This window comes from Balaenoptera acutorostrata, chromosome 11 (genome assembly GCF_949987535.1).
Source record: "Balaenoptera acutorostrata chromosome 11, mBalAcu1.1, whole genome shotgun sequence".
NCBI lineage: Eukaryota > Metazoa > Chordata > Mammalia > Artiodactyla > Balaenopteridae > Balaenoptera > Balaenoptera acutorostrata.
Genome location: NC_080074.1, coordinates 521,023 through 546,324, shown reverse-complemented (window position 1 = coordinate 546,324; position 25,302 = coordinate 521,023). Strand labels below are relative to the sequence as shown.

At 64.3% G+C, this 25,302-nt stretch overlaps 1 protein-coding gene across 11 annotated transcripts in view; it reads right to left on the bottom strand.

Moving 5' to 3' along the window:
* Window positions 1-4,139: 4,139 nt before the first annotated feature.
* PLXNB2 (plexin B2) overlaps window positions 4,140-25,302 on the bottom strand; it is a 29,838-nt gene continuing 8,675 nt past the window's right edge. The window contains exons 2-39 of one of the 11 annotated variants that reach the window (XM_057556268.1): window positions 22,716-22,769; window positions 21,784-21,836; window positions 19,858-20,009; window positions 16,857-17,943; window positions 16,315-16,497; window positions 16,092-16,220; window positions 15,450-15,550; window positions 15,229-15,355; window positions 14,673-14,826; window positions 14,123-14,237; window positions 13,941-14,049; window positions 13,759-13,860; window positions 13,209-13,301; window positions 12,810-12,891; window positions 12,567-12,727; window positions 12,303-12,451; window positions 12,037-12,145; window positions 11,702-11,838; window positions 11,339-11,509; window positions 10,750-10,918; window positions 10,437-10,664; window positions 10,126-10,302; window positions 9,891-10,030; window positions 9,697-9,797; window positions 9,334-9,563; window positions 8,974-9,155; window positions 8,506-8,572; window positions 8,198-8,344; window positions 7,469-7,625; window positions 7,231-7,331; window positions 7,067-7,151; window positions 6,755-6,909; window positions 6,515-6,675; window positions 6,285-6,432; window positions 5,819-5,883; window positions 5,539-5,614; window positions 5,110-5,184; window positions 4,140-5,022 (exon numbers count right to left, since the gene is read on the bottom strand). In XM_057556268.1, the coding sequence (XP_057412251.1) occupies window positions 4,918-5,022; window positions 5,110-5,184; window positions 5,539-5,614; window positions 5,819-5,883; window positions 6,285-6,432; window positions 6,515-6,675; window positions 6,755-6,909; window positions 7,067-7,151; window positions 7,231-7,331; window positions 7,469-7,625; window positions 8,198-8,344; window positions 8,506-8,572; window positions 8,974-9,155; window positions 9,334-9,563; window positions 9,697-9,797; window positions 9,891-10,030; window positions 10,126-10,302; window positions 10,437-10,664; window positions 10,750-10,918; window positions 11,339-11,509; window positions 11,702-11,838; window positions 12,037-12,145; window positions 12,303-12,451; window positions 12,567-12,727; window positions 12,810-12,891; window positions 13,209-13,301; window positions 13,759-13,860; window positions 13,941-14,049; window positions 14,123-14,237; window positions 14,673-14,826; window positions 15,229-15,355; window positions 15,450-15,550; window positions 16,092-16,220; window positions 16,315-16,497; window positions 16,857-17,930 (5,565 nt within the window). In that variant the 5' untranslated portion in view covers window positions 17,931-17,943; window positions 19,858-20,009; window positions 21,784-21,836; window positions 22,716-22,769 and the 3' untranslated portion in view covers window positions 4,140-4,917. Of the gene's footprint in view, window positions 5,023-5,109; window positions 5,185-5,538; window positions 5,615-5,818; window positions 5,884-6,284; window positions 6,433-6,514; window positions 6,676-6,754; window positions 6,910-7,066; window positions 7,152-7,230; window positions 7,332-7,468; window positions 7,626-8,197; window positions 8,345-8,505; window positions 8,573-8,973; window positions 9,156-9,333; window positions 9,564-9,696; window positions 9,798-9,890; window positions 10,031-10,125; window positions 10,303-10,436; window positions 10,665-10,749; window positions 10,919-11,338; window positions 11,510-11,701; window positions 11,839-12,036; window positions 12,146-12,302; window positions 12,452-12,566; window positions 12,728-12,809; window positions 12,892-13,208; window positions 13,302-13,758; window positions 13,861-13,940; window positions 14,050-14,122; window positions 14,238-14,672; window positions 14,827-15,228; window positions 15,356-15,449; window positions 15,551-16,091; window positions 16,221-16,314; window positions 16,498-16,856; window positions 17,944-19,857; window positions 20,010-20,367; window positions 20,462-21,783; window positions 21,837-22,715; window positions 22,770-25,302 lie in introns of those variants that run through there. The other 10 variants (XM_057556274.1, XM_057556275.1, XM_057556267.1 and 7 more) reach the window with 10 other exon arrangements.

The window sequence follows — 25,302 nt, the reverse complement described above, 5'->3', positions numbered from 1 at the left end:
ACCTCCCCGCTGTCCACCTCCCGTCCCCGCACCCCGCCATGCGCCTAGTCCGGGTCCTGCGTTTAACGCCCCTTCAACCTGCTCTGGTCCGTGCATCCGTTCTCTCCTCTCACCTGCTCCGGGCCCTGCACCTCTTCCCCCAGCGTGTTCCCACAGAAATGAAGATAGAATCCTCTAAATCAAAGAAGCCAGGGACAAACCATGGGAGGTATTTTTTATCAGAAGAGAAAATACCCCCTAATAAAAGCTAGGCATTTGGTTGGATAGGGCCCGTCCGCCGTGGGCAGATGGAAGTGCCTTGGATCCTGGGTCAGCCTGGCTTCCCTCCCCCGTGGAGGCCATCCGGCCTTGGCGGTGTGCTTCGCTTCCCGGTAACCCTTCCACAGTCTGGTGTGGCATCCTGCACGGGCTGGCTCCAGGGCTGGGCCCAGCTGCCCCTTGGGAGAAGCGTGACTGCTGGGCCAGGCCCGGAGACCAGCCCTCAGGACCAGGGACAGCGGCGGCACCAGGGGCCTTTGGGGTGTTGGGCCCGTAAGAAGCTCTCCCCAAATGGGTCCTCTTTGGGGCCTGGTACCTTTCCTCCTTCTGAAACAGCTCCCTCAGCTGTCAACTCTTCGAGGAAGCCCACCCTGACTTTCCTAGGTACTGCGGGGCTCCCCTAGTTGGAAACCACAGTTCCCGAGATCTGGTGAACTCTGCCCAGCACTGCACATTTCCTCTCTGCACCTGGAAGGTGCAGTTTGCACAGGCGGCTGTACCTGTGAAGGGGAATGTTCCCTATTTCAGCATCTGCCTAGAGCTCTAGGCCAGAGCGATTACTTCTACTTCCCACTTAAAGTGACAGTGGTTCGAAGAGAACACTTGCCTGGGATATAAATAGCCTCCTGACCCTCCACCCTGCGGAAGCAGTGGGTAGAGGCTGGGCTGCCCCCTCCCAGGAGAGTGGGAAATCAGGCTGAGGTCCCAACCTTCCACTTTTTTGAAACAAACTAAAACCTGAGTTTTTATGTGAAATCTCCTGATATTTAAATATTGATAACCAAATTAAAATAAAACATGTCAACACAGTACCAGGCAAACGGACACTTCTGCCTGGCAAATCCGGACCCTGGGGGGAGCCCAAAAGTGAGAAAGGAAGCAGGGTCCCAGGCCCAGCTGCTCCGGCCTCAGTTCCCTCTCTGGGAGCCAGCGGAGGTCGGCGGGGATGGGGTGAGGACGCCAGTGTCCCCTCCCCCAGCCGCCCCACCCGGGGCCTCCTCGGGGCCTCACGCTGGGGGCACTTTCCCGGCCTGCCGGGCGAAGCAGCCGAGGTTTTGTGCGGAGTTAATGGAGCTTCAGCTAAAGCAGGGGAAGAGGAGGCGGGAGGGAGCAGCGGGCCGTGGGAACCGGCTGCGCGCCGCAGGGAGGGGAGGCCTTTGTCCTCTCTCCTCCACGGGGGCAGGGGTGTCTGTCGACCCGGAATCCCAGCTGCGAGTGGTCAGCGCTGACCAGAGGGGAGCAGCCTCACTGCCCTGCTCAGCGGTCACACACCGCGCTGAGACCCTCCCTCAGCGTTCAGCAAACCTGCCCTGGCACAGGGGCACCCGCAGTGTGCCCGGCCGCCTGGGCAGATCAGTCTCAGCCAAGTTGCCCTCTGGAGGGGAGGGGACTGTGATACTGCAGGGGAATGACCAGGGAGGATTCCCTGTGGTGGTGGGGTGGCAGGGAGAGCACAGTCAGAGCCCCCAGAGGTGACAGCAGTGATGCTGGGCCAGCTTCCAGACAGTCCAGCCTCTCAGGACTTAGCCTGACTTGAGGACCAGAATGGAGAGTGGTGGCCATGGGTGCAGGGCCGTGGCAGTCTGGGCAGGGAGCACCGACAGGATTTCAGATTTTTATTCGCACTGTGCTGTGTGTTTTCACAGCGTCGTCCTGGCCGGCAGGTTGAGGACTGAGCCTGGAGGGAGGGTGGTGCGGATGGAGGGCAGCCAGGAGTGGCAGGCCCTGCCAGTGGGTGTGAGGATGGGGCACGGATGGGGCGGCACGGAATAGCCTCCTATGAGCCCTGGGTCCCCGGTACCCCACCCCTGGCCTCCTTCCACTCTCTGCTGTGATTCACAGCTACCCCTAAGTACTGAGATGCCCCCACCCTCCGTGTGCACTGTCCCCTCTCCACAGGTCCAAGCCATCCCCTCTTCAGCCCCACACTGGTCTCCTGGCTGCACTTCTCCCTGAGGTCAGAACGAGCTTCCTAAAATGCTATCTGGCCCTGTCACAGGGGCCCCATGATTTAGGTGAGGTCTCATGCTCTTAACAAGCAAGTGGGGTGTGGTCCTGGGCTGTTTTCTGCAACTTGGAAGGAAAGGTCATCAAGGTCGCTGGTCACCTCCATCCCTGCATCTCCCCACTCCCACTGCATTGGGAGGAAAGTGGGAAGTGGAAAGTGACAGAAGGCTGGGTCACCCCTTGGTCTGCCAGCCTCCTGACCACTCCAGCTGGCCTGCCCACCCCTGTGCACCCAACATCCATGCCCAGTTTCTTCACTGGCCCCATGAAAGGATGGCCCCTGGATCCCTTCACACTGCTGTCCTCCGAGGGGGAAGGGAACCCCACCTGTTGGACCTGCAGCAAAAGGCGGGCTCACTGACTCTTCTCCATTTCATGCCTGGCTGAGGAGAAAGTGGCCCACAGGGGTCCAGTCTAGAAGCCAGGCCTCCAGGTTCCTGCTCCCCCTGCCCCCGCTCCCCCCAGGGTGAACACTCCCAGACTATGCCACCCCTGCTCTGGTTTAGCAGTACCTTGTTCAGATCTCCTGCCCATCTGGGTCTATGGTCCTGACCATAGTACACTGTCATTTCAGGGGTCCCTGGGGTGGGGGATGTCAGTTGTTTGCCTAGTACCCCTTCCATGTGGGAGATATCCACTCTTGTTCCATGTGGCTCAAAATTGGCTGTCCCTGTACAGAAGTGGCTTATGATCAAGGCCTAGCCCATTGAGACTTCTCAGCCACAATGGTGTGCCCCAAGTGGAGGAGACACAGGCTCGGGTGGCCTGCCACCAGCGTCCCAGGTGTCTGAGAATAAAGTAGCACATGTTGGGAAGAGGGTCAGATAGATGGAACCCAAAGCCATGTGAGCACCTGGATCCAGCCATACCTGAAGCTGGACCCCTTCACTTGCCTTTATGGAGCCACTAAATCCCTTTTCTGCTAGGGTTGGTATTCTCGGAACACAAGGGCTCCCTCAAGGAAGGCCCTTTCTGCCCCCTTTACTGCTGTGTCCCCAGTGCCCAGGACAACCCGTGTTGAGTGAACGAGTGAGGGGCCCAACACACTGGTGCTGCGTGTGTGTGCACACGCGCATGCCTGTGTGGTCATGGCACGTGTGCTTGATTGGCCACAGAGTAGCGCATCTCATGGCTCCTGCTCTGTGTGCAACACAGGGGTTGGGAGCAATCTGCCTTCCCCCATCGCCTGCCTCCGGGACAAGCCCCTCCTTCCTACACCAACAAAGGTGCGTCTTGCTCTCAGGTGCCTGGGACCCCAGGAGGAGCTGACCCTAATGGCCCCACAGCCTCGAGCAGGGGGATACAGGGCCTCCCTCCAGGAACCACCGTGTCCAGTGGGGTCTGCACACAGTAGGGGCTTACTAAACGTGTGCTGGGTGGACCACACCTGTGAGGCACCCCACCTCAGGAAGGAGAAAACAGGTCCCTGAGAGCTCGCGCCACGCCCACCCCTGCCACCAGATGGCGCCCAAGCGGGCCCAACCCCGCACCGTGCCCTTGGAACCTCCACCTGCTTCAGGGTCACTTTCAGTGCTGGGGTGCACCAGGGTGTGCCTCTGGGGGAGGTTCGCACCCCAGCGCTCACCTCCCACCCCTGACCACCATCCTGTCCCGCCGGGGCAGCAGGAAGGCGTGGACTCGGCCGAGCTGATGGCTGTGGACCGGCTGCCTCAGCACACCCAGCAGGCCTGGCCCACAGGAGCCAGGGACTGTGGGGTGGGTGTGCGAGGCCACACGGGCCCACCTTCAGGTGAGCTTCTGGGGCCAGGAGCGCACAGGAAGGGAGGCCGTGGGCAGGACAGGCCCAGTACCAAAACGGGTCAGGTGTGTAGGGACGGCGGGTCGGCAGCCCCGGGAAGAACCCAGCCAACCAGCAGAGTGAAAAAGACAGCTGTATTTGATTGACAATTAACAAGATTTACAAAAAGGGTTGCGGGTGTCCTGGCGGAGCTGCTCCCGGCCCCCCGGACCTGGGCAGGGCCTCCAGGTCAGCCTGTCTGACAGGCCGGGACCCCGACCCCCAGTCTGCTGGGTCCCTTCTGGCCGCCTGGGCCTCGACGTCTGACGTCCAGCTTGACCTTTGAGGTGGGGCCTGCAGCACGGAGTCCCCTGGGAGTGCCAGTGCCCCGCAGGGCAGGCCAGCGAGGTCAGGAAGGCATCGTACCACTTTTCTGCCCCAGTCCAGGCAGGGCAGGCGGACAGAGTCTGGGCACTAGGTCCTGGGGGCCGCGGGCACTCAGACCTCACCCCAAAAGGCCCAACCCAGGTATCTGAGGCGGCTGCTGGTGCCTGGGGAGGGGGGCTGAGGCCCGACTGCCCCCAGCAACCCAGCGTGGGGCCGGGGGCATAAGGCACGTTTTCAAATCACTCAGGAGGCTTGAAGGAGACACCCCCGATGCTGGTTCTGCAGGAGGGAACTGGTGCTGGTGGCCGCCTGGCACTATTGCTCAGGAGAAGGGTGCTATGAGGCTACAAACGCTGAGGTGGGGGCCCCCCTGCCACGCACACACTCGGAAGCCCGGGGGCTCTTCCTCTGCCAGAGAGAGAAGGGCTGAGTCCTGCCCGCTTGGCCTTGCTCCCCCAGGGCCGCCCAGCACCCGGCAGTGGGTGTCACACACCTGTGTCCCGAGACCGTGACGGCGGAGGTCGGAGTCAGAGGTCCGTGACTTTGTTCTCAAGCGCAGCCGCGATCTGCTGCAGGCGGAAGGCCAGCTGCATCTTCTGGGCGGCGGGATCCTCCTCCAGGGCGTTGATGATCTGAGGAGGGGTCACGTCAGAGCACAGGCCAGGGCTAGGGCTAGGGCTAGGGTGAGCACGGCTGTCCCGGAAGGACCGGACCCCTACCTCGTCGTAGTACTTCTGCGTGTACTGGTAGAGCTGGTGCAGGGCCACGAGGGTGTTCAGGGAGTCCGTGTGCGCCTGGGAGGGTGGCGGAAGGGCTGCGTGACCCACGGGCAGGAGGCTGTCTCCCAGTGGAGCAGGCCGACACGAAGGGTCCCCCCGGCGGTCACGACACGCACAGCCACGGCACACCGCAGACAGACAGCCTCCCACCCATGCAGACCCACGGCAGGCGGGGCCGGCTCCGAGCTGCTCGCGAGCCCCGCCGCCCCCCACGCCCCCTCGTCTGCGCCTCTCCTTTCTCCCCCATGGGCACAACTTCGCCCGCCCCCAGTGCAGTCTCCTGGCCCGCTCAGCAGGGCCTTCCGGGGAGGGGTGGAGGGCTAATCCTGCGGGGGGGCTCAGCTTGTGTGTCCCCTGTGCCGCCCTTACCCGGGAAATCTCTGCCAGGTGTGTGTTCATGTCCTGGTCGCTGACCTGCACCATCTGTCTGATCCCCTTGTAGTAGCTGTGGGGGGAGGGGGAGTTACACAGGGTGGGCCGCGGGGGGCGGGTACCGGAACGGGGGGCGGTGGCTCCCAGACACTGGACCCGAAGCTACCCACGGGGCCCTCCTCCTGATCACAGGCCCGCACCGCCCGGGGGCCCCGCTGGGTGGGGGCTGAGGGTGGGCAGCCAGGATCTGGCCTCGTGGGGTGGGGGGTGCACTCACTCCTCCACCATCTTCTTATAGGTGGAGATCTCCTTGGCGTAGAGTAGCTTGTTGCTCGGAGAGTCCTGTGGGGGTCGGAGCCAAGTGACACTCAAGCCAAGACACCTGCACGCGCTCAGGATACCCAGAGAAAGAGGGGTATGCGGGGGATGGGGGTCCAACAGCGGTAGCTGCCCTGCCCAGCCACAGACCTGACAGTGTTTTCGTCATTTTGTGATTAATAGTAAAACTCACTTTTTCGCTCTCATGGAAGGGGAAGGAGCTCAGGGTCCCAGGCTGCCACAGGTCCACTGCCCAGGGGGTCTCCCTCCGCCCCAGGTACCCTGCACCTGTCTTTCTACTGAGCTCCAGCCCCTGCTGTGCAAATCCACGCCCCAAACTGACCTCCTCACCTGCATCGCAGCCCCCCTGCCCTGACGCTTTGCGCTGCCAGGAAGCGGGCTGGGCTGCCCGCAGCTGCACTTACACGGCTCAGCTTGTGCTCTGTGCGTGTGCAGGTGTCCATGAAGGTCTGTGCGATGACCGACAGGGAGGCGTCCACCACCTCGTGGACGTGCACGTCGAAGATGAAATGGGGGTTCTTGAGGATGTTCACCCAGAACCGGAGAGGTAAACTGAGGTGGGACGACAGGGTGTGAGGGGCCGCCGAGGCCTGGAGCAGGGCGGGCGTGGCGGGTGGCGGGACGGAGCCCACACCTGTTGGTCTTCCAGATGTGGATGGTGTCCTCGTCCTTGATGTCATGCTTTTCTGCCTGCTCGTCCAGGAAGTCGAAGAAGTACTTGACTGCGGGCGGCACCGCGTGGCCAGGCGCCAGCACGCTCTGGAAGAAGTTGTCCACGAACTGCTGCAGCGTGCCCTGCGGGGCGGGAGCGGGGTTCAGCGCATCCCACCGGCGCCGTCCCAGGTCTGCCTCCCACACGCCCTCCGCGGCCCACCTTGACTGAGAGCAGGCGGGTCAGGTAGATCTCGGTGATGGCCTTGGTGCGCTCCTTCTCCTTCATGCTGCCACGCTTGGACTTGCCTTCGTCCACCTCGTCCGTTGGCCGCACCAGGTGCCACACCCGGTTCTCCTCCTCCAGGAGGGCGTGGCCTGTGGGGGAGGGGGGCGCTGAAGGACGAGGACCAGAGCCCGGGGCCTGGGTCCCACGCCGGGCTCACAGCTCCCCCCAGATGGCGGCACGGGGCGGACACTGGCTCATGATGCCCTCCAGAGGCCAGAAGGGCCCGGACGAGAGGAAGGGACTCACGCTCCCCAGGCAGGTCCTGCTGGCTGTCCTCAGGCTGCTGGGAGACCCCCACCTTCGACAGGATGAGAGTGGCCCCGTCCCGGACCTGGGGAACAGCGTCATGAGGGAGGGCCTCCGGCCCCGCTCTCAGCAGGGGGCCCGGCCCGCCCGGCCGCCACACTCACGTTGTAGTGCATCAGCGTGTTGACGCGCTTCCACCGGCCCTCCCGCTGAGAGGTCAGGTCCAGGTCTGACAGGATCTGGGCTGTGGAGCCAGGACGCCACTCTGTGGGAGGACACAGCCCAGCTCCTGGGACCCGGCCACAGCCCACCCTGTCCGGGCTCCCTCTCGCTACCCCTCACCCGACCGGGCCGACCGGGCTCCCACGGGCGCAGAGCCAGGCACACGAGGGTGCTGCTCACCGAGGACCACACTGTCGGCCTTGGGCCAGCGGGAGCAAGGCTGTGTGCGGTACACCTGGTCAATGATCTTCTCCTTGACCTGGGAGATGGTGTCACAGTTGAGGACCTTGACAGGGATGGCGTCGACCCCTTCGTCCTGGACGATCACGCTCACTGTCTGCCAGGGGACACAGAACGAAGGGCCAGCTGGGGAGGGGCCCTCGCCCTCACTCGCCCCAAACTGGGAGCAGTCTTGGGCCTCCCCCCAGTGGCGACACCCTCAGGTGGAGGAGTGGAGGTGGGGGGTCCTGAGCCCCTTCAGCACCCAGGCCCCACCCTTTCCTGCACGCCGTGGCTCAGCAGGACAGAGGGCAGAGGACTGCTCGCTTCTAGGTATCGTGCAACACAGCCGTCACGGGCGCACACACCGTGTACCACCGCCACACGCACACGGGTTTACCACCACTCACTTGGTGTGCCCAGGCCCCTCAAACGCCTGCAGCAGGCCCGGGCACCCAGGAGGCAGCTGGCTTGGGGTCATGACACTTAGAGCCTCTCTCCAGTGACCCGTGAGCCTGCTGAGGACCCGTGACCCAGGCCCCTCCCTGAACACGGGTGGGCCCAGCACGGGGAATGGGTTCTAATGCAAGTCCACGAAGGAGGAGAGTGGCATCAGCCTCTAGTCCTGAGGCTGGCCTGGAACCCGGCCCCTGAGGTCTCCCAGCAGCCCGCCCAGCCCCGGGGGCTCACCAGGGGCGCGTACTCCACGTCGTCCCCCAGCAGCCCCGTGTCATTGAGGGTGTACTTGGCTTTCTTCTGCACAGCGTCCACCGGCCCCTTCTCCACCTGATGCTTGATGGCCTTGAAGAGCTTGTACAGCGGCTCCCCTGCGCTGTCCTAGAGCAACACAGGGCGGCTGAGCCATGGATGGGACTGATCGTGCCAGGGTGGGAAGCAAACCCGTCCGGGTGGAGCCGGGCCGCAGGGAGGTGGACGTCTGGGGGGTACAGCAGCACCTCGTCCCTCCCCACCCCCTGGTAGAGCTGTGTGGAACCCACCTTGAGATACTGGTACAGGCAGATGGACATCCAATTAGACAGCATCCTCTCCACCACTGTCTCAGACCTGGAGATGCAGAAAGGCCTTGCGTTGCGGGACCCTTCAGTGCCCCTAGGATCAGCTGGGTCTTCCAAGTACCCAGACCACCCTCAGAGCAGCCCAGCCTCCGTCCAGGCCAGAGTCTCCGTCAGGCTGTACATTTATAGCCTGCAGTGACCAGTCTCCCAGCCCCCTCAGGCTGGGCCTTTCATCTTCCACCCCATCCTACAAAGGGCTGATGACAGGGGGAGCAGCTAAGTGACCAGCAGAGACCACCTGCTAGCAACGACGCACCCCCTGCCATCCCTCCGCCCTACTCACTGGCACTGGCTGTACTTGCTGGCAGACCAGGTGCCTGAACAAGCCTGTGCTGCCCCACTGCCAGCCCCTACCACACCCCACCGCGGCCTCTGCCCTTCCCCACACACCTGCGCAGCATCAGCTTGGGGTTCTTGGCCACCACATACTGCTCCATGAGCTCCAGGAAGAGCGTGCGCATGATGTCCGTGTAGTACTCCAGCTTCCCGTGCAGCGCCACCGTCAGCAGCGACGCAAAGTAGACCTTGGCGCGGGCCGAGAACTCCCGCTGGTTCTCCAAGGTGTGGATGAACTGTGGGGAAGGCCGGTCAGAGCCCCGCCCCGCCCCAGCCCCACCCGCTCGCTCGAGCCCCCGCCCCTCACGGCCCCGCCCCACGCCCAGAGGCCCCGCCCCGCCCCACCCGCTCGCTCGCTCGCGCCCCGCCCCCTCACGGCCCCGCCCCACGCCCCAGAGGCCCCGCCCCGCTCACGTTGATGAGGAAGCACTTGCTGTTGAGCAGGTTGGAGAACTGGTTGAGCGCCTGCTCCACTAAGGGCCGCCGTGACTCAGGGATGTCCAGCTTGCCCGTGATCATCACGTCCTTGTCGCCGTCCTTCGAGGGCAGGAAGAAGACGCGGTCGGTGTAGGTCTTGTAGTCCAGCACGGGGATGCCTGCCTCGTGCACGTCGTTGGTCTGGTCCTCCATCTCAATCATCAGGTCTGCAGGGAGGTCGGGGTGAGGCATCCGCCGCTGGCAGCCCGCCCTCCTCCGTCCCTCCCTCCGTCCCTCCATCCCTCCCAATGCAGCCTCTTCCAAGCCCTCCTCCCCCAGGACCTGCAGGGCGGCCCCTACCTGTGAACTCCTTCTTGCAGCGGTCACGCACGCTCTCCTCCAGGCCCTCCAGCTGGGACTTGATCTTCTCATACTCGCGCTCTGCCTGTTGGCTCTTCCTCCTGGGGGCACAGGGAAGCTCCTGGGACCTGGCCGGGGTTGTGCTGGCCGGTGGGTGTGGCCAAGGGGCTGAGGCTGCCGGGGGAGGGGCTCACCAGTAGCAGTAGACAGACACAGCGATGACAGCCACCATGGGCACGATGACCAGCGGCAGGATGAGGCTGAGCGGCACGTCACTCACACGCGTGTCATACTCCACGCGGCCCAGCACCCACTCCCGGGAGCCAAACTTCACCTGCGTGGAGAGGCAGACTCAGCAAGGACAGGTGTGTGGCCAAGACCAGGAGAGCCCGGTGCCCTGTCCCCTCCCTGCCCCCACCCTACACGCACAATGAACTCAGGCAGGTTGTGGGTCGTGTCCCGCTTCTGCCGCCGCTTGGGAGGGGGCTGCACCTCTGGGGGCTCACAGTACAGATCGGTCTCCGTCAGTGTCTTCATGATGCACCGCTCAGCACCCACGAAGGCCTCGGCCTCGTGAATCGTCATCGCCTTGTTCAGATTCGTGCCCTGGGGGGCGGGGATGGGGTCACAGTGCCCAGGAGGGGTTCAGGGATGCCCCGACCGGCTCAGCCCAGACCTTGGGCTGCTCCCCTACACACACCCGCTCAGGACCTGACCCCCGGGGCTGCACAGGTCCTCACCCGCGCGTGAATGAGCTTGTTGACCTGCTTCTTGACGCCCCCTGTGAAGTTCTCGAAGGTGGGGTCGGCGACGTACTCAAAGGCACCAGCCTCAGTCCTGAGCAGGGCTTGGTGCCCATCCATCTGAATGAGCGCTGTGAGGTTGTAGGCCTCGGGCTCCTCGGGGACGGCCGGGGACAAGAACACGACCTTGGAGTCACTGCAGAACACGTACTCCTTGCCCACGACCTAGGAGCCGAGGCAGGACCGTTAGGCCACTTGGCACAGGCTGCATCCTGCCCTGGCGTGTCCCCAGCAGCGGGCACCGACTGACCGTCACGGGCTGCAGGGGTCCGGCCTCCCGCCGCCGCCTCCAGGACTGCAGAGGCTCGGCTATGACCACCATGGCGAATTTCTGGATCAGGCTGAAGCCCTGTCCTGTGACGTTGATGCTCCGGCCACCACTGGGGGGCAGGGAGGGGATGGTGCCTGAGTGGGCACACCTGGGCAAGGGAGGTGCCCAGCCAGCTCCAGAGCAGGTGCCCTGCAAGGCTGTGTCCCCGACCCCACCCTGCTTTTGGATACTCTTGCAGGTGTGTGCAAGCACAGGCCTGCTGCAATAGCAGGGGCGGTGGGGGGGTGGTGGTGTGCTCAGAGCATGTGACTGAGCACCGCCACCCTGGATTGTCAGAAGCAGGGCCGGGCTGGGTGGCAGGGGGAGGTGGAGGCGGTATGTCGGGCCTGCCCGACCTGGGGATACAGTGGGGATTTTTGGAGGCCTCCTCCTGTCACCCAGACCAGCTCTGCCATATCCTCACAAGCCCAGTGAGAAGAGGGCACCTGGGAAATAGCTAGATGGGGTGGGTGTGGCCAGCAGTGTGGGAGTGGGGGGCACCTGCCACGGTGGGAGGAAGAGGTCACACCTGACAAAGCTTCGCAGCGGCTCGAAGGCCCGCAGTACTGGGTTCTCACGGTAGGTGAAGGTGACGCCAGGGCTGGGCACTTCAGAGCCCCCATAGTAAATCTTTAGGGACAGCTCTCCCGGAACCGCCTGGGGGCCGGTGACACACTGAAGCTGTGCCCCAAACTGCGTCCTGGGGGTGGGGATTGCCAGTCAATGTCAACCCCACCCTGGGACCACCCGCAGCCCCAGGCCAGTGGGTCAATGGGTCTGGTTGGTTCCACTGCCCCCTCCAGGATAGACACAGGGTCACGGCCAGAGGGCCCTCACCCTGTCCCCAGGACCAGGGTAGACCAGGATTTGGCGGCCTGTGGGTGACACCCACACTTTACAAGGGATGTCATTGAGGGTCACCCGCATGTCTTCCTCAGAGCCTGTGTCCAGGTGGGTGCCAGTGATGGTCAACGTGGTGCCGCCCGCCTGTGGGCCCTGCTTTGGCTCCACGCTGAGAGGCTGGGGCTGCTAGAAGGGGAGCGGGGGCATTTGACTCAGGGCTGGGGCGGCAGGGCTGGGGCCCTCCCGCCCGGGCCTCTACTGGGCCATGACCACTGTCAGAAAGAGGCAGGGGCACAGCCTCGCCTCACCCCGAGTCAGCACCTGGCTCCCCAGATCCCACCCACATCTGTCCTGACCTGCAAGAGCCACCTGCCAGGCGCTTACCTGATAGGTGAATTGGACATGGGGAGGCGAATGGCCGAGCTTCCCGCTGATGTCCACCTCGACGCCCCCCGTGAAGGGCGCCTCGGCAGCCTCGATGGTGCACACGATCCTGCGTGGGTGGCAGGCAGGTGGGCACACTCTGTGGGTGTGCAAGCCCTGGGCACCCACGCACACCTGGACCGTGTCCTTCCTCTCCACCCCCCCAGTCCCCTGGCCCCCCAGGGTAGGGCCTGGCCCAGCTCCGAGGGCCCGGGTTGCCCACTCACCGGGTGGACACGGAGTACCGTTCTGGCTCAAAGGCACAGTTCTGGCCAGCCACGGTGACCCTCTTCACGTCGTCTGCTCTGACCCCCAGGTTTGACCCAAGGATGGTGATGCGAATGCCTCCGCCGAGCGGACCAGTCTCAGGCTGGATCTGAAATTGGCAGAGCCCGGCTGACCTGGCAGCTTGGGCAGGCCAGGCTGCGCAGCCGGTCCAGGGCCGGGCTGCAGTCCCTCCTGTCAGGGAGGTGGGGGGTAAGGGGGCTTACCCTGGTGATGACAGGCGGTGGGCACTCGGAGGTGGCGTTACCACACAGGGCCGCGTACACACACCTGCTCTGCCCGCTGCACCACACACACTTGTAGGCAGGGTCAGCGGCCAGGCACAGGCTGCAGTCGCTGCGGCCGAAGGAGCAGTTGTAGAGGGTCACTGCGGAGGGAGAAGCTGGCCGTCGGCAGGACCGCCCTGCTCCCCTTGCCCGCCCACCAGCCCAGCTGCCCACCCCACCCACCTTGGAGCCGGCTGTCAATATTCTTGCCGTAGGACTTGACATACAGATGCAGGGGCAGCGTCTCGTTGGCATCGTGGGAGAGCTGGGGGCACACAGGGACACGCTGCACCCCCGACTCCCACCCGAGCCCCCGAGGGTGACCACCGTGTGTCCCCTCACAGCCGACGGGCAGCAAGGGGAGGCCTCCAGGTCTAGAAGCTGGAGGCTCAGAGACGGAGGATGACTTGGATTCCAGGGAGACAGGAGGCCCAGGGATGCTCTGAGATGCTTCCTCAGCAGGGCAGGCGGTGAGCCTGCCCCCGGCCCCCCCCCGCTCAAGCCCCGGAGGTAACTGGGCTGCCCCCACAGGGCCAGCCCTCGGGGTCCACCAGCCTGGCCCGCCCACCCCGCGAGGCGTACCTTTGGGGTCCGAAAGGAGAAGGTTCCTTGCTCCTGTGTGCTGACTGGCTCCTCAAACTTGAGCAGGTCACTGCCCACGTGCAGGGAGGAGCCCTGCCAGACAGGCCAGTCAGGATACCCGAGGCGGGCCAGCCCATCCCACATGCCCGCCCTGGGCCCCGGTGCCTGCCGTGCCCCACACAGCTCCCGGGCCAGCTTGGGCACCCCCATCCCAACTGACACCCGGCCACTCACAGACAGGCCCCGCCATGGTCAACACCTGGACTCACCGCCCTGCTGCCTCCTGAGCGGCACTCGGCTGCCCAGCCCCTACACACCCTAAACCCTCGAGGCCCGTCCAGATGTCCCCACGTCCACCCTGACCCCTCTGCCTCCTTCACGTGCTGGGCCCTGAGCTGCAGAAGGCCGGATGGGCCCCGGCGCTCAGCTTCTGGTCTGCAGGAGGATGGCTCTGAACAAGCCTATGCCTCTCCACCAGCCATCATGGCCCCTGCTGGGACCCCCAGGCCTGACCTCACTGGTTAGCCAGGGCCCCGCAAGCCCCCCGCACCTTCACCGTGTCCAGGTTCTTGCCCTGGAAGGTCACAGCCGTCTCATGGTTCATGGGGATGACCATCGGGCTGGGGTTCAGGAACTGAGGGCAGTCGTCCTCCTGGGGAGGGCAGGGCTGGTCAGGTGCGGCCTGGCCTCAGCCGAGCAGCCTGGCCCCCGCGTGCCCTCACGGCCCCTCACCATGTGGGCACGGACGATGCCGTCCTCAGGGTTGGGCGAGGCCTCCCGACACTCATGGTAGCGCAGGTCCCACTGGCAGGTCCAGCGGTTGCTGGCACAGGAGATGCACCTGGGGGAGAGGGTGGTGAGGAGTGTGGGGTCCGCAGCGGGGGCTGGGAGGGACAGACAGGGGCTGCACTCACGGCAGGTTCTCCTCCAGGCTCATGGCCACTCGGCAGTCGTAGAAGGGGTACAGGTGGGAGGTCAGGAAGACGTCGCCACGTTTGAAGAGGAGCTGGATGGCCACAGCCACGTGATCTGTGGACAGCAGATGGGGACAGCGTCAGGGGGGGCTGCAGGACGCAGGGGGAGGCTGGCTCGGGTTGGGGGGGAACAGGAAGCCGGAACTGGGCCCCCCCGGCCCCAACTCCTCCTTCCGTCAGAGCTCCCCACAGGCGACCCAGCAGAGAACGGGAGGCCGCGTGTGGGGACCCTGGTCTGAGCGGGGCCCCCGCAGGGCTCAGCAGGACCCGCCGCCGCTATCAGATCTCGGCTCGTGTGTCGCTCCCCAGGGCTCTGCGCTGCTGGGCCCTCTCTCTGTCCCTGCAGGCACCGAGGGCCATGGTTCCTGGGCGTCTGGGCCAGAGCGCCTGCTAGGTCCCAGCCACGTCACCGCGTGGCCCCCACCTTCACCAGTGAGCCGTCCTCCGCTGGCCCCGAATGCTCAGGGGACAGGCTCGGGCGGGGCCTCACCCTGGCCAGGCGGCGTGCTGGGGATGCTGCTTGGGGAGTTGCAGACCACGGCGCCCCCTTGCGTGCTCGCCACGTGAGGTGGTGATTCACCGAAGAGGCACAGCAGCTTGTCCTCCTCGCTCAGGGCCGGGAGCGGACTGACGGTCAGGTGCACCTGCGGAAGGGCCACTCAGCTCACAGCAGGACTCCTCTGCCCAGCCTCAGGGTGCAGGCAACCTCCCGCCCCCGCCCTGAGCCCCGGTCCTCTGGCCGGTCTCTGGCTGCCCTCCTGTATGTGTACACCTGCCCCCTGGAGAACCCTCTAGAACCTGGCTCCATTTGATCTGAATGGGCCCCTCTGTGGTCACCTAAGCCGCTCCTGGGACAGGGCCTGGGTCTGCCCTGGATTCTCAGGAGCCCCTCGGGTCAAAGGGGCCAGGGGACCCAACAAAGGATGGGGTCCCTGTCCCCAGGCTCAGCACCGCCGTCCAGGCCAGGAGCAAGATACTACGCGGGTCTCCTGACGTCCCCACAGCCCCAGGCCAGCAGCGGCCCTGCCTCCACCCTCAGCACACACCTCTCCCTGGGCCCGGCGGCTCATGTTCTGCGGCTGGGCCTCGGTGACGGCCACGCAGGACTCACTGCGGCTCCACAGCCAGTGGCCACTCTCTTCGGCCCGCGGGCACTCGGCCCTCCTGGTGCATCTGCGGGGGCAGGGGGCACCCGTCAGCCCTCAGGGTGGGGCGGCACCCCCAGACCCAGGCTGGGGCCGAGCCCCCCAGACTCCCGGGTGCTCACCGTCCCTCGACGACGCACCAGCCGCAATAGGGGTCCTGGGAGCTGCGGCAGTGGGCGCAGGTGGAAAAGCTCTCACACTCCTGCACGGGGAGCCGGAACACCTGGGGGCACCGGGGCGGTGAGCGGGACTACGGCCACCACAGGTGTCAGGCCAGCAGCCACAAAGGACCTCGCTCAGACGCCAGACCTTCCTGGGATCGCCAGCTTGATCCTACCTTTACCCCTAAGCCTTAGAAGCCTCAACACAACTCGAGGCTGGGCAGTGAGGGCTCCAGGCAGCAGCGGCTGGCCAGGCTCTGTGGGACCCGGCCGGGAGGCTGGACCTGACCCAGGATCGGGTGGCGCAGGATCCCAGGGCCCGTGTCCCCCACCGTCTGAGCTCACAGAAGCTGCCTGGGGCCCCTCGCCTCCCTGTTTGCACTTGGGGAAGGCCCACTTAGAGCACTGACCCTCTGGTCAGGAGGGGCCCAAGGCCAGGCCAGAGACACAGAAGAGAGAGAAACGGTTTCAAAGACGGGAAAGGTGCTCGAGAGACACTGTCAGGACCCAAGGAGATGCGAGCTGGCCCCCCTCCCAGCATGCTCTGCATGTCTCTAGGGGCTGGACTACCAAGGCCCCTCCTCCCAGGCTCCACAGGCCAACCTTGTCCTGGGTCATGGCGTACAGACTGGCCCGGTCTGCGGCCAGCACCAGGTCCCTCTTGATTCTCTTGTTGATCTCCACAAGGACAGAGCCATACTCTGCAGAGCTGCCATCTGGAGCGAGGTACACCTGTGGGCACGAGGGCAGGTGCATGGTGAGGGCAGGGGGCCTCATGTACTGAGGACCCCTCCGGAAACCACCCTGCCCCAGCCCTGGGCCTCACCTTGAGGACCCGGCCGTCCGAGGTGCCCAGGAAGGCGATGGTGTGGCCATTCTCGGTCGTCACTGTCACAGCTGTCAGGTTCAGGCCTCCACGGTGCAGCACGGCTATGGCTGAGAGTCCGTCTCGGCTGCCCAGCGGGTAGGGCAGGTGCTCCGAGCCACACGGGAAACTCTCGCTGGCACCCTATGGACCATGGCGTCAGCGGTGGGTGCAGACCCCCGCCCGAGGCCTCTCCCCACCACGGCTCCCAGCACTCGTGGCCCTACACACGTCCCCCAGAACCGGCCCAGGCAGGCAGGGCCCCTACCCACATGCTCACTGCTCCAAAACCCAACGCCCAGCGTGGCTGACACCTGGGAGAAGTGGCACCCACATCTCACACTGACCTGCCCGCAGGGACACCACACACACACACACACACACACACACACACACACACGGCCTTCACAAGCAGGTGGGACATGGACACGGCAAGCAGTGCCACGCGCAGACCCACACGCGTGTGGTCTAAGCCCGTGGGAGAACGTGCTGAGGCCACGTACCGACCCGTGGCCACCACACTGGATCTCGCCGTGGAAGGGCTTGTAGAAGGTGTCCCGGCCTGCCTCCCGGGTGCCCGTGTAGCAGGCGTCGCGGTTGGCCTCCATCTTGTTGTGGACCTCGTCCAGCGGGAACAGGCAGAGGCCCGCCCGTGGCCCCCCGCCGCCCCGGCCATCTGTGCTGAAGACAGTGTACAGCACCCCAGTGGCGCCTGGCCGGGCCACGGAGGCCGCCAGGCAGGTGCCGAAGGCGGGGACCCGGGTGTCGCTGGGGCCCAGGCAGCGCAGGTCCACCTCCAGGTAGGAGTAGTAGAACGGGTCGTGCTTGCACATACGCGCCAGCAGCGTGCGGTTCCGGGCCGGGTGCTTGTCCTGCTGGTTGAAGACGAAGAAGACGTAGGGGCCGTCCTCGAAGGCAGCCACGAACTGCTGTGTGTTTGTGGACAGGTAGCCGGCCTTGTAGGTGGCGTGGTCCGTGTAGGCCTCGAAGGCCTCCCTGCCCTCGGTCCGGTCCAGCAGGCGCGTGCTCACGATGATGCCGTTGTCATGGGGCCCGTTGCCTTTGCCCACAAAGAGGACGTGCTCGCCGCTCGGGCCCGCGGTGCTCACCAGCCCCACAGTGGCCACGCTCTTGTCGTTGCTGGCCACGAAGGACTTCTCGCCACTGCCGTCCTCGTAGAAGAGGAGCGTAGAGATATTGCTCAGGGAGCGCAGGGCACAAATGCCCTTGAAGAGGCTGCCGCACTCAATGAGGCGGTTCCGGGACCGGTCAAGCAGCAGCAGCTGGTTGACGTTGTCAGTCTGCACGGCCTCGTGGCACTGGCTCGCCTCGATGGGCGGCGTGCACTTCTGGTTGTCCAGGGCCGGGCCCGTGGCCGCCCGCTGCTCCAGCTGCAGGTCGGCGCTCAGCTGGTAGAGCGCGTTCACCGCCCCCACGTACACCACGCCCGACACCTCATCCACCACCAGGTGGTTCAGCTCCGTTTCGCTGCGGAAGAAGTCCAGCTTGCGGGACCGCAGGCTCGCACTTGTGCCCACCAGGCCCAGGAGGGTCAGGGTCCAGAGCTGCAGCGCCATTGCCCCCGGCACCCTGTGGGAAGAGAGGAGGGTCAGGGGAGCCCCAGCCTGGAGGACCCACCCCACCCACAGGAAGCCCCCGGTGCCTGACCCTGCCCAGCCCGCCTGAGCCCCCGATCCCTTCCCTGCCTTCCCACCCATCTGGCCAGACACACCCACTCTCATCTCCAAGGAGATCATCTCCGGCCCTCCTCAAGAAGGAGCACCTGTAACCTAACCGCTGACAGGCCAGGCCACCAGCACTGCAGCTCCAGGCCTGGGTGCAGCCGCCCCCGGAGGACTGCGCCCTGGCCTCTGCCCCCAGGTTCCCAAAGCACCTTTAGGCCCACCTCCAAGGCAACAGAGCACCTCCTCCAGAAAGTCTCCCAGACACTCACGCGTGTGCCCACCCTCACATCCCATGACCCCAAGAGCTCCAGGTGGTCTGGGAGGCACCGCCCCCAGACCACACTCTCCAGAGCACAGACCCAAGCTGACCGACAGGCCCTGAACATGCAAACAGGTGGGCCACACGCCTGTTCTATGCCTGACTCTCGGCACACGGTGTAATCTGACGGGAAACAGCAGAGCCACTGGTGGGCCTGCCTCCCCACCCCCTCCCCAAGCCTTCCGGACCCTCCCTCCAACCCCCCTTCCCCTGCTGAACCAGCAGGAGGGCCCCAGCAATCCACCCGCCCTGCCTGTGCCCCGCCCAGGGCAGACCCTCGGACGCAGGCACGCCAGAGGAGGTCCTGGGAGGGGGTTCTGGGGTCCACCGGGTCTCTGAGGGGGGACCCCGGAGGCCACGGGGGGTGCTGCGTGCAGGGCAAGGGCAGGTCACGTCAGGGTGCGGGTGTCCGTCCGAGCACACACACGTCCCTGCGTATGTGTGCGCGCCCGTGCGTGTCTCTGGGTGTATGGGGGTAAGCTGCTAAGGCCAAGGGTGGGCTCAGGGTCCCCAACATGGAGGCCCCTCCCACCCTGGGGTGGTCCAGCACGAACGCCATCCTCGGGACCCTGATCAGAATCCCCTGAAGTGGTCTTGGCCGCCACCCCCACCGGCCACCCTCTCACAATCTGTGCGGGAGCCCTCACTCCCGGGCCCGCTGGAACCTTCCCTGAGGGGGCCTGTGCCCAGCAGGACATTTAGGGCAGCTGTCCATGCCACGTGGCCGAGTGGAGACTGACCCCAACGGCAGAGGGTCATGAGGGGCTCAGGCCCTGGCCTCCCAGACTCCCCCCACGGCCCGCTGCACCTCTACAGAGGAGCTGACATGCCCCCTACGGCCACCTCAGACACCTGGATATGCTCTCATCCCCTCAAGAAACAATTACTTTTCTGCGCCCCTTTGACAGCCTGCCCTGCCCTGCTCTACGTCCTTCTCCTCCAGGAAGGCAGAAGGCTGTCTGCTCTGCCCCATGGCCAGGGGAGACGTTTCTTTGGGGGCGCTGGTTTTGCGCAAAGCTGTGTTGACTGGAATAGGGTGGCTTCTTCTCACGAACCCTGTGATTCCCACATCAAGCCAGCTTCCTTCATTGCCTGAGCCACTGGGAAGCCCCCCGGCCAGGCTGTGGCTCTTCTCCATCCCCCACCGCATCTCCTCCACAACATTCCTCAAGCCCCTCGAGGAAGCGTAACCAAGAAGCAACCAAGTGACAAAGCCCTCTGCACCCCAGAATCACCACAGGGCACTGGCAGGGGCAAGTCTCAGGACTGGGGAAGGTGCCCCTCAGCTGTGCACTGAAGCACAGAAGCCCCTTGCTCTGGAGGGCTCAGTCCCTGCCGGGCCCCTGGGGACCCCACAGGCCTCCTCACAAGCTGCTGGGAGAGGAGCCACCCACAGGCTGGCTTGACAGTGTCCAGGAGACAGTAGGGACCTGGGAACGAGGTGAAAATGGCCTAAGAGAAGGCGGTGGGATGAGGAGACAGGGTGACCCCAGGCCGCACCAAGACGAGGTGATCAGGTTGGGGAGGAGATGGTGCCTTTGGTCAAAGACAGGAAGAGTTCACAGGACCGCGCGCAGGCTGGGCAGATCCTGGGCGGAGGCGGGCCCCTGCCACCGCAGACTCCGCTCGGCTCCGCAGACAACTGAGGCCGTCTAGGGGAGAGGAGGGCGCAGTTCAGAAGATCCCCAGGCTGGAGCTGGGACGCCCGCGACGCCAGGACTGCACGGAACCGGGCGCACCAGGAGAGGCCCCGGGCACTCAGGCACCCTCTGGTACCTTTGCTCAGGGCCCGGGGAGAGGGGGCGGGGAAGGGCAAGGCTGGAGGGCCCCGCCCCCCGGCGCCCCTCCCCCGCCGCCCAAGCGTCCCGGCCGCCCCGCCCCCGCGCTCGCTGGCTCGCCCGCCGCGGCCCAAAGTCCGCTCCCCGGCGCCGCGGAGGCGGGGGGCGTCCAGGCCCCTCGGCCTCGAGCCCAGGCTGGCCGTCCTCCCCTCCCCGCCCCGGCCCCGCTCACCCGAGTCCCCGCCGCGACCCTGGTCCCGCTCGGCTTTGGCGGCGGCTGCGGCTCCGGCCAAGGGCCGCCGCGGCAAGCGGGGAATGAATGGAATGTTCCCGGAGCCCAGGGAGGGAGCGGGCGGGCGGGGGCGGACCTGCGGGCGCGGACGGACGGGCGGGCGGGGGCGGAGCCGCGGCCGGAGCTGGAGCCGCCCGAGCCCAGGCCACCCCTGGAAGCAGGCCCCCTGGTCCCCGATGGACCCGTGTCCAGGCCCCTCTGCCGGCCGGCAGCGCGCCTAGGACTTGAACCCAGAACCGACCAAGCGGGGGAACTCCTGGGGCGCCCCCCCCCCCGCTTCTGAAAGAGCTTTGCTGTGACCCTGAGCCCTGCCTCAGTCCTGAGCTCACAGACGTGACAGGACCCAGGAGATGGGAGGGTCACAGGGCATAAAAAAGAATGCTTTGGTCTCCCTCTGGTTAACGTTCACTTGACTGAGCCCCTGGGGCAGAAGCCCAGCCCTGTCCTCGGCCCCAGGGGCCCCCAGGGCTGGCACACCAGAAGTGCCCCGTGAAAGCCACGTGCGCCGTCACCGAGCGGGACCAGGTCTTGACTGGCCCAGATACTGTGCTGCTGCCCCTGCCCCGCCCCCACTCGAGCAGGCCAGGGCCAGACCTGGGCTCCCTGCCCCAGGACCCCTCTGAGGGGTGGGCAGAGTGAGCCTCAAGTCCGAGGGTTCCAAGGGCCCCTCACGCTGAGCCCAGGTCACACGGTCTGGCAGGAGGGACTTGGGTGACAATGATAGGCAGCAGCTCCCTCCACTTCCTGGACAAACAAAGCCTCAGGTGACCTGCCTGGCCAGGCCCACAGGGGCAAAGGGTGAACCACCTGACCAGAGGCAGCGCTCAGGCCGGCCTCGCGGGAGGTGCCAGGCACAGCCGGCAAAGCTTCCTGCGGCTGGCGTTCCTGGAACGGGCGCTTCCTGTTTTGAAGGCAGCCTGGGACCCCCCACTTGCTCACCGGGCCAGCGGGGATTTCCTCAGGGGCATCAGACGCCTCTTCCTGGCCGAAGCCCGGAGGTGCACTTCCAAGAAGTCGCACAAACTCCAGCCCGCTGCTGGCCAGGAAAGCGTCTGGACAGGCGCCCCCTCCCCCAGCCCAAATTCCCAGCCCTAACGTTCCAGATTCCAGCACTGCAGTCAGCGCCCAAACACCGCCCCAGTCTCGCAGCAGAGCCCACCCCTCCCAAGCAAATCCTGGTCCCCCCATCAGAGAACTGGGGGGCCTGGCAGCGGCCCCCACAGCTAGGGCACCTGGGGTCGGGCAGACGTTTGCACACCGCGCCCGGCCGGACCAGAGCCTTGGGGACACCACACGCCTTCACTGCGTGGCTGTGGACCCCCTGCCTTCCCCTGCTGGTGCCCAGCCCTCACTCACCCAGGCTCCAGTGGTCCAGCTCAGTCTCTGCTCCAGGCCAGCATGGAGATCCTCTAGGAAGCAAAGGAGAGACAGTGGTCTCACCACAAGCCTGGCCCCTGCCTCATCTCTCCTCTGCTCCACATCTGGGGGGGCGAGGAACAGCCCATGGGACCCCAGCTGGCCTCTGCCACCCTGGAGCAGGAGAACCTCAACTCCAGCCTCCTCCACCCCGCCCTCACAGCCCCTCCCTCAGACACTGGCCTCCCAGCCCCTAGCCCAGCACCCCAGTGCACACATGTCCATTTGGTGTGTATGCCTGACACCGCCCCTCTTGCCTCTGCTCAAAACAGGCAGAGGGAATTCCCTGGCAGTCCAGTGGTTAGGACTCTGCACTTTCACTGCCAAGGGCCTGGGTTCAATTCTTGGTCGGGGAACTAAGATTCTGCAAGCTGCGCTGAACAGGAGGAAGAAAAAAAAGGAAGAAAAAAAAGAGGAAGAAAAGGGCAGTGAACAGCTTCTCATTAAGTCTTTTGGTACTGTCTGCTTATTAAACTAGGTAAATATATTACTTTGATTAAAATTAAACTTGCGGGGCTTCCCTGGTGGCGCAGTGGTTGAGAATCTATCTGCCTGCTAATGCAGGGGACACGGGTTCGAGCCCTGGTCTGGGAGGATCCCACATGCCACAGAGCAACTGGGCCCGTGAGCCACAACTACTGAGCCTGCGCGTCTGAGCCTGTGCTCCGCAACAAGAGAGGCCACAATAGTGAGAGGCCTGCGCACCGCGATGAAGAGTGGCCCCCGCTTGCCACAACTAGAGAAAGCCCTAGCACAGAAACGAAGACCCAACATAGCAATCAATCAATCAATCAATAAAATCTTTAAAAAAAAAAAATTTAAACTTGCTTTCTGAAAAACATGCATACACACGACCCCGCAATTCTACTTACTAGTTGTGTGACCTTGAGCAAATTACTTAACTTCTCTGAGCCTCATTTCCCCATCTGTGAAGTGGAGACAGTCATAGTGAGCTCCCAGGGGTTTTTAAGAACTAAATTATTCCTCCCGGAAAAGCCTCTGGAGAGCCTGTTACACTGTAGCACTCAGCAACACTTGCTATTGTATCCTCTCCTGGATAAACACCCATGTGTATCCACCGGGAGGACTAGTCCAAGGATACTTCTCAGTGCGGTTCATTACAGTGAAAATTTGGCAGCCACCCAGCATGAGACCAGAGGACCCTGAAAAACCATGGTGCTGATGAAGGTGGGTGGGCCATGCTGACCCAACGGAGCCCAGACCTGTTGGGGACGGCTGTGGTGCAGAACTCCAGGTATCGCCACACGTGGGTGTCGATACAGACACACATGGTTTAACTGAGAAGTTCTACAAGCCTTCATCCAAACTGAAAGTCAAGGTGAAGCGGGGGTGGGGGGGGCACCGGGCAGGGAGGAGGGGGCTGGGACAGCAAAGCAACTTCATTTGCCAGTTTTGGAAAAAAATTTTAGAAGAATATATTAATGTACTACTTGTCTAAATAAAAAGAGGTATGTATAATAATCATCATCATCCCCCCTCCAGCTCCACTCTGCCTCAGGACACGGCTTTCCAGGCTCTCAGTGACCACCCCCCAACCGTCTCTCCGGGCCTATCCCAGGTGTCCTCGGCCATGGCCCACTGACTCCCTGCCTGGCTGCCCTCCCCAGCAGCGTGCCCCCAACACCTCCTCCACCAGGGTCAGGCCCTGCTCCCCCCGTACCCCCCAGGCACGCCCCCGACGTGGGGAACAACATTGCGAGTAGGGCCCAGGCCTGGGAGGACCCACGGCAGGTCCAAAGGAGACCAGCAGGGGCAAGGCCTGCGGGGAGGTGGGTGCCACACTTGCGCACACAGGCAGGAAATCCCTCTGGGGCCCTCAGCCCCTGGCTGAGCAGTGAAGGGTTAACCCGGGAAGAGGGGCTCAGGGCTCCAGGTGTGAGGGTGAGGGGTGTGTTTTGCCCTAGGCACTCGACAACACAGCCTTTGTGAAAGGGGCAAACTCAGGGGCCAAACCATAGGGCGTCAGGAGAATTCCAGAGCGGGCCTGGCCTCGAGGCTGCATCCAGTCCAGGTGGAGGCTGAGCTCGGGGTCCACAGCACACGAGGGCACAGGGCATGCAGACCTGCCACCCTGAAGGGACATCGCTCTGGCCTCCATGTGCCCTGTGCACCGCCCTCCACTGGCCCAGGCCCCTCCCTGGCCGGGGGTGTGCGTGCTGCAGGTGTCGCCAAGGGAGGCTAGCCTCTTCCAAGGGACATGCTCTTCCTGAGCCCACACACCCAGCCTCCACAGCCACCACCTCACCCCTTGACAGACCTGCCCCAAGTGACCCACTGGGGTGGACCCACCTCTCAGACCCTCCAGTTTCTCCTCCCATCAGGCTCCTCCAGCCAGCACTTCCTCCAGAATGAAACTTGATCCCCTCCCCCCCTCCCCTTCCCTAACTCGGCCTCAGCCACCCGGTCCTGGCCCCCAGCTGCCCCAGCGTGTCCATCCTGCCTCTGCTCTCGAGGGTCATTCCTTCTAGCTCAGATGAAGGCCACTCTCCTGAACACCCACAGGTCCCTGAGGCCATGGGTGTCCCCCCACCCCGCAATCACACACCCAGTGCTGCTGCCCAGAGGGGCCTCAGGGGCTGCGCTCTGGAGCCCACACTATTGGGTTCAAACCCCAGGTCTGTCTCTTTCTACCTGGCTTATGTGGGCTCTTTACAAACTTACAATGTGCCTCAGTTTCCCGGGTGTGACACGGGGGTAATAACAGCACCAACCCAAGTGGGCTGCCACGAGGTGTAAGTGAATCCGTGTGCAGAAATCCTTCGGTTGTCCTCTCAGTGGAGGAGGAACTCGGGGTGATGCCATGATGTCGCCATGTCTCTGCTTTTGCTGTTCCCCCTGGGAAACTCCTGCCCATCCCTCAGAAGCCTGAGACACCCATCCTGACCTGGCCCTGCAGGACCGTCACTCCTCCGCTGTGGTCTGTGGTCTTCACTGGTGAGCAAGGTCTGAACACAGGATCTGAGACCGTAGGTGGGTCTCAGCCCAGTGAACCGGCAAGGGGGTGACACACAGCAGAGGAAGTTGAAAGTACATGTGCCCCTACAGCTGGTCCCTCAGCCTCACGCACACGGTGGTGTGTCCTCCCCCAGCCAGGGCGCTGATGGGGACAGGGCTGCGGGCGGTCCAGGCCTCTCCTCGCACGTCCACAGGAGTGGGAAGCAGTAGGAAGGAGCCTGGGCCACCGGGTCCCCTGAGGCTCCCCCTCCTCGGATTCCTTTCTTCTAAGCAGTAGCTACCCCCCCACACCAGCAAAAGGTAAACAAGAGGTGCCCACTGGGGAAGGGCAGGGTCCTCACTCCAGGCCAGGCAAGGGCTGTCAGGGTCCCCCTCCCGTCGTCTTGGCCCCCCGGGAGGAGGGCCCTGGGGTGCCGGCTAGACCTCCCTGTCACTATTTTCAAGCAAACACAGATTGAGCAACTTCTTAAAGCTGAAGTCAAA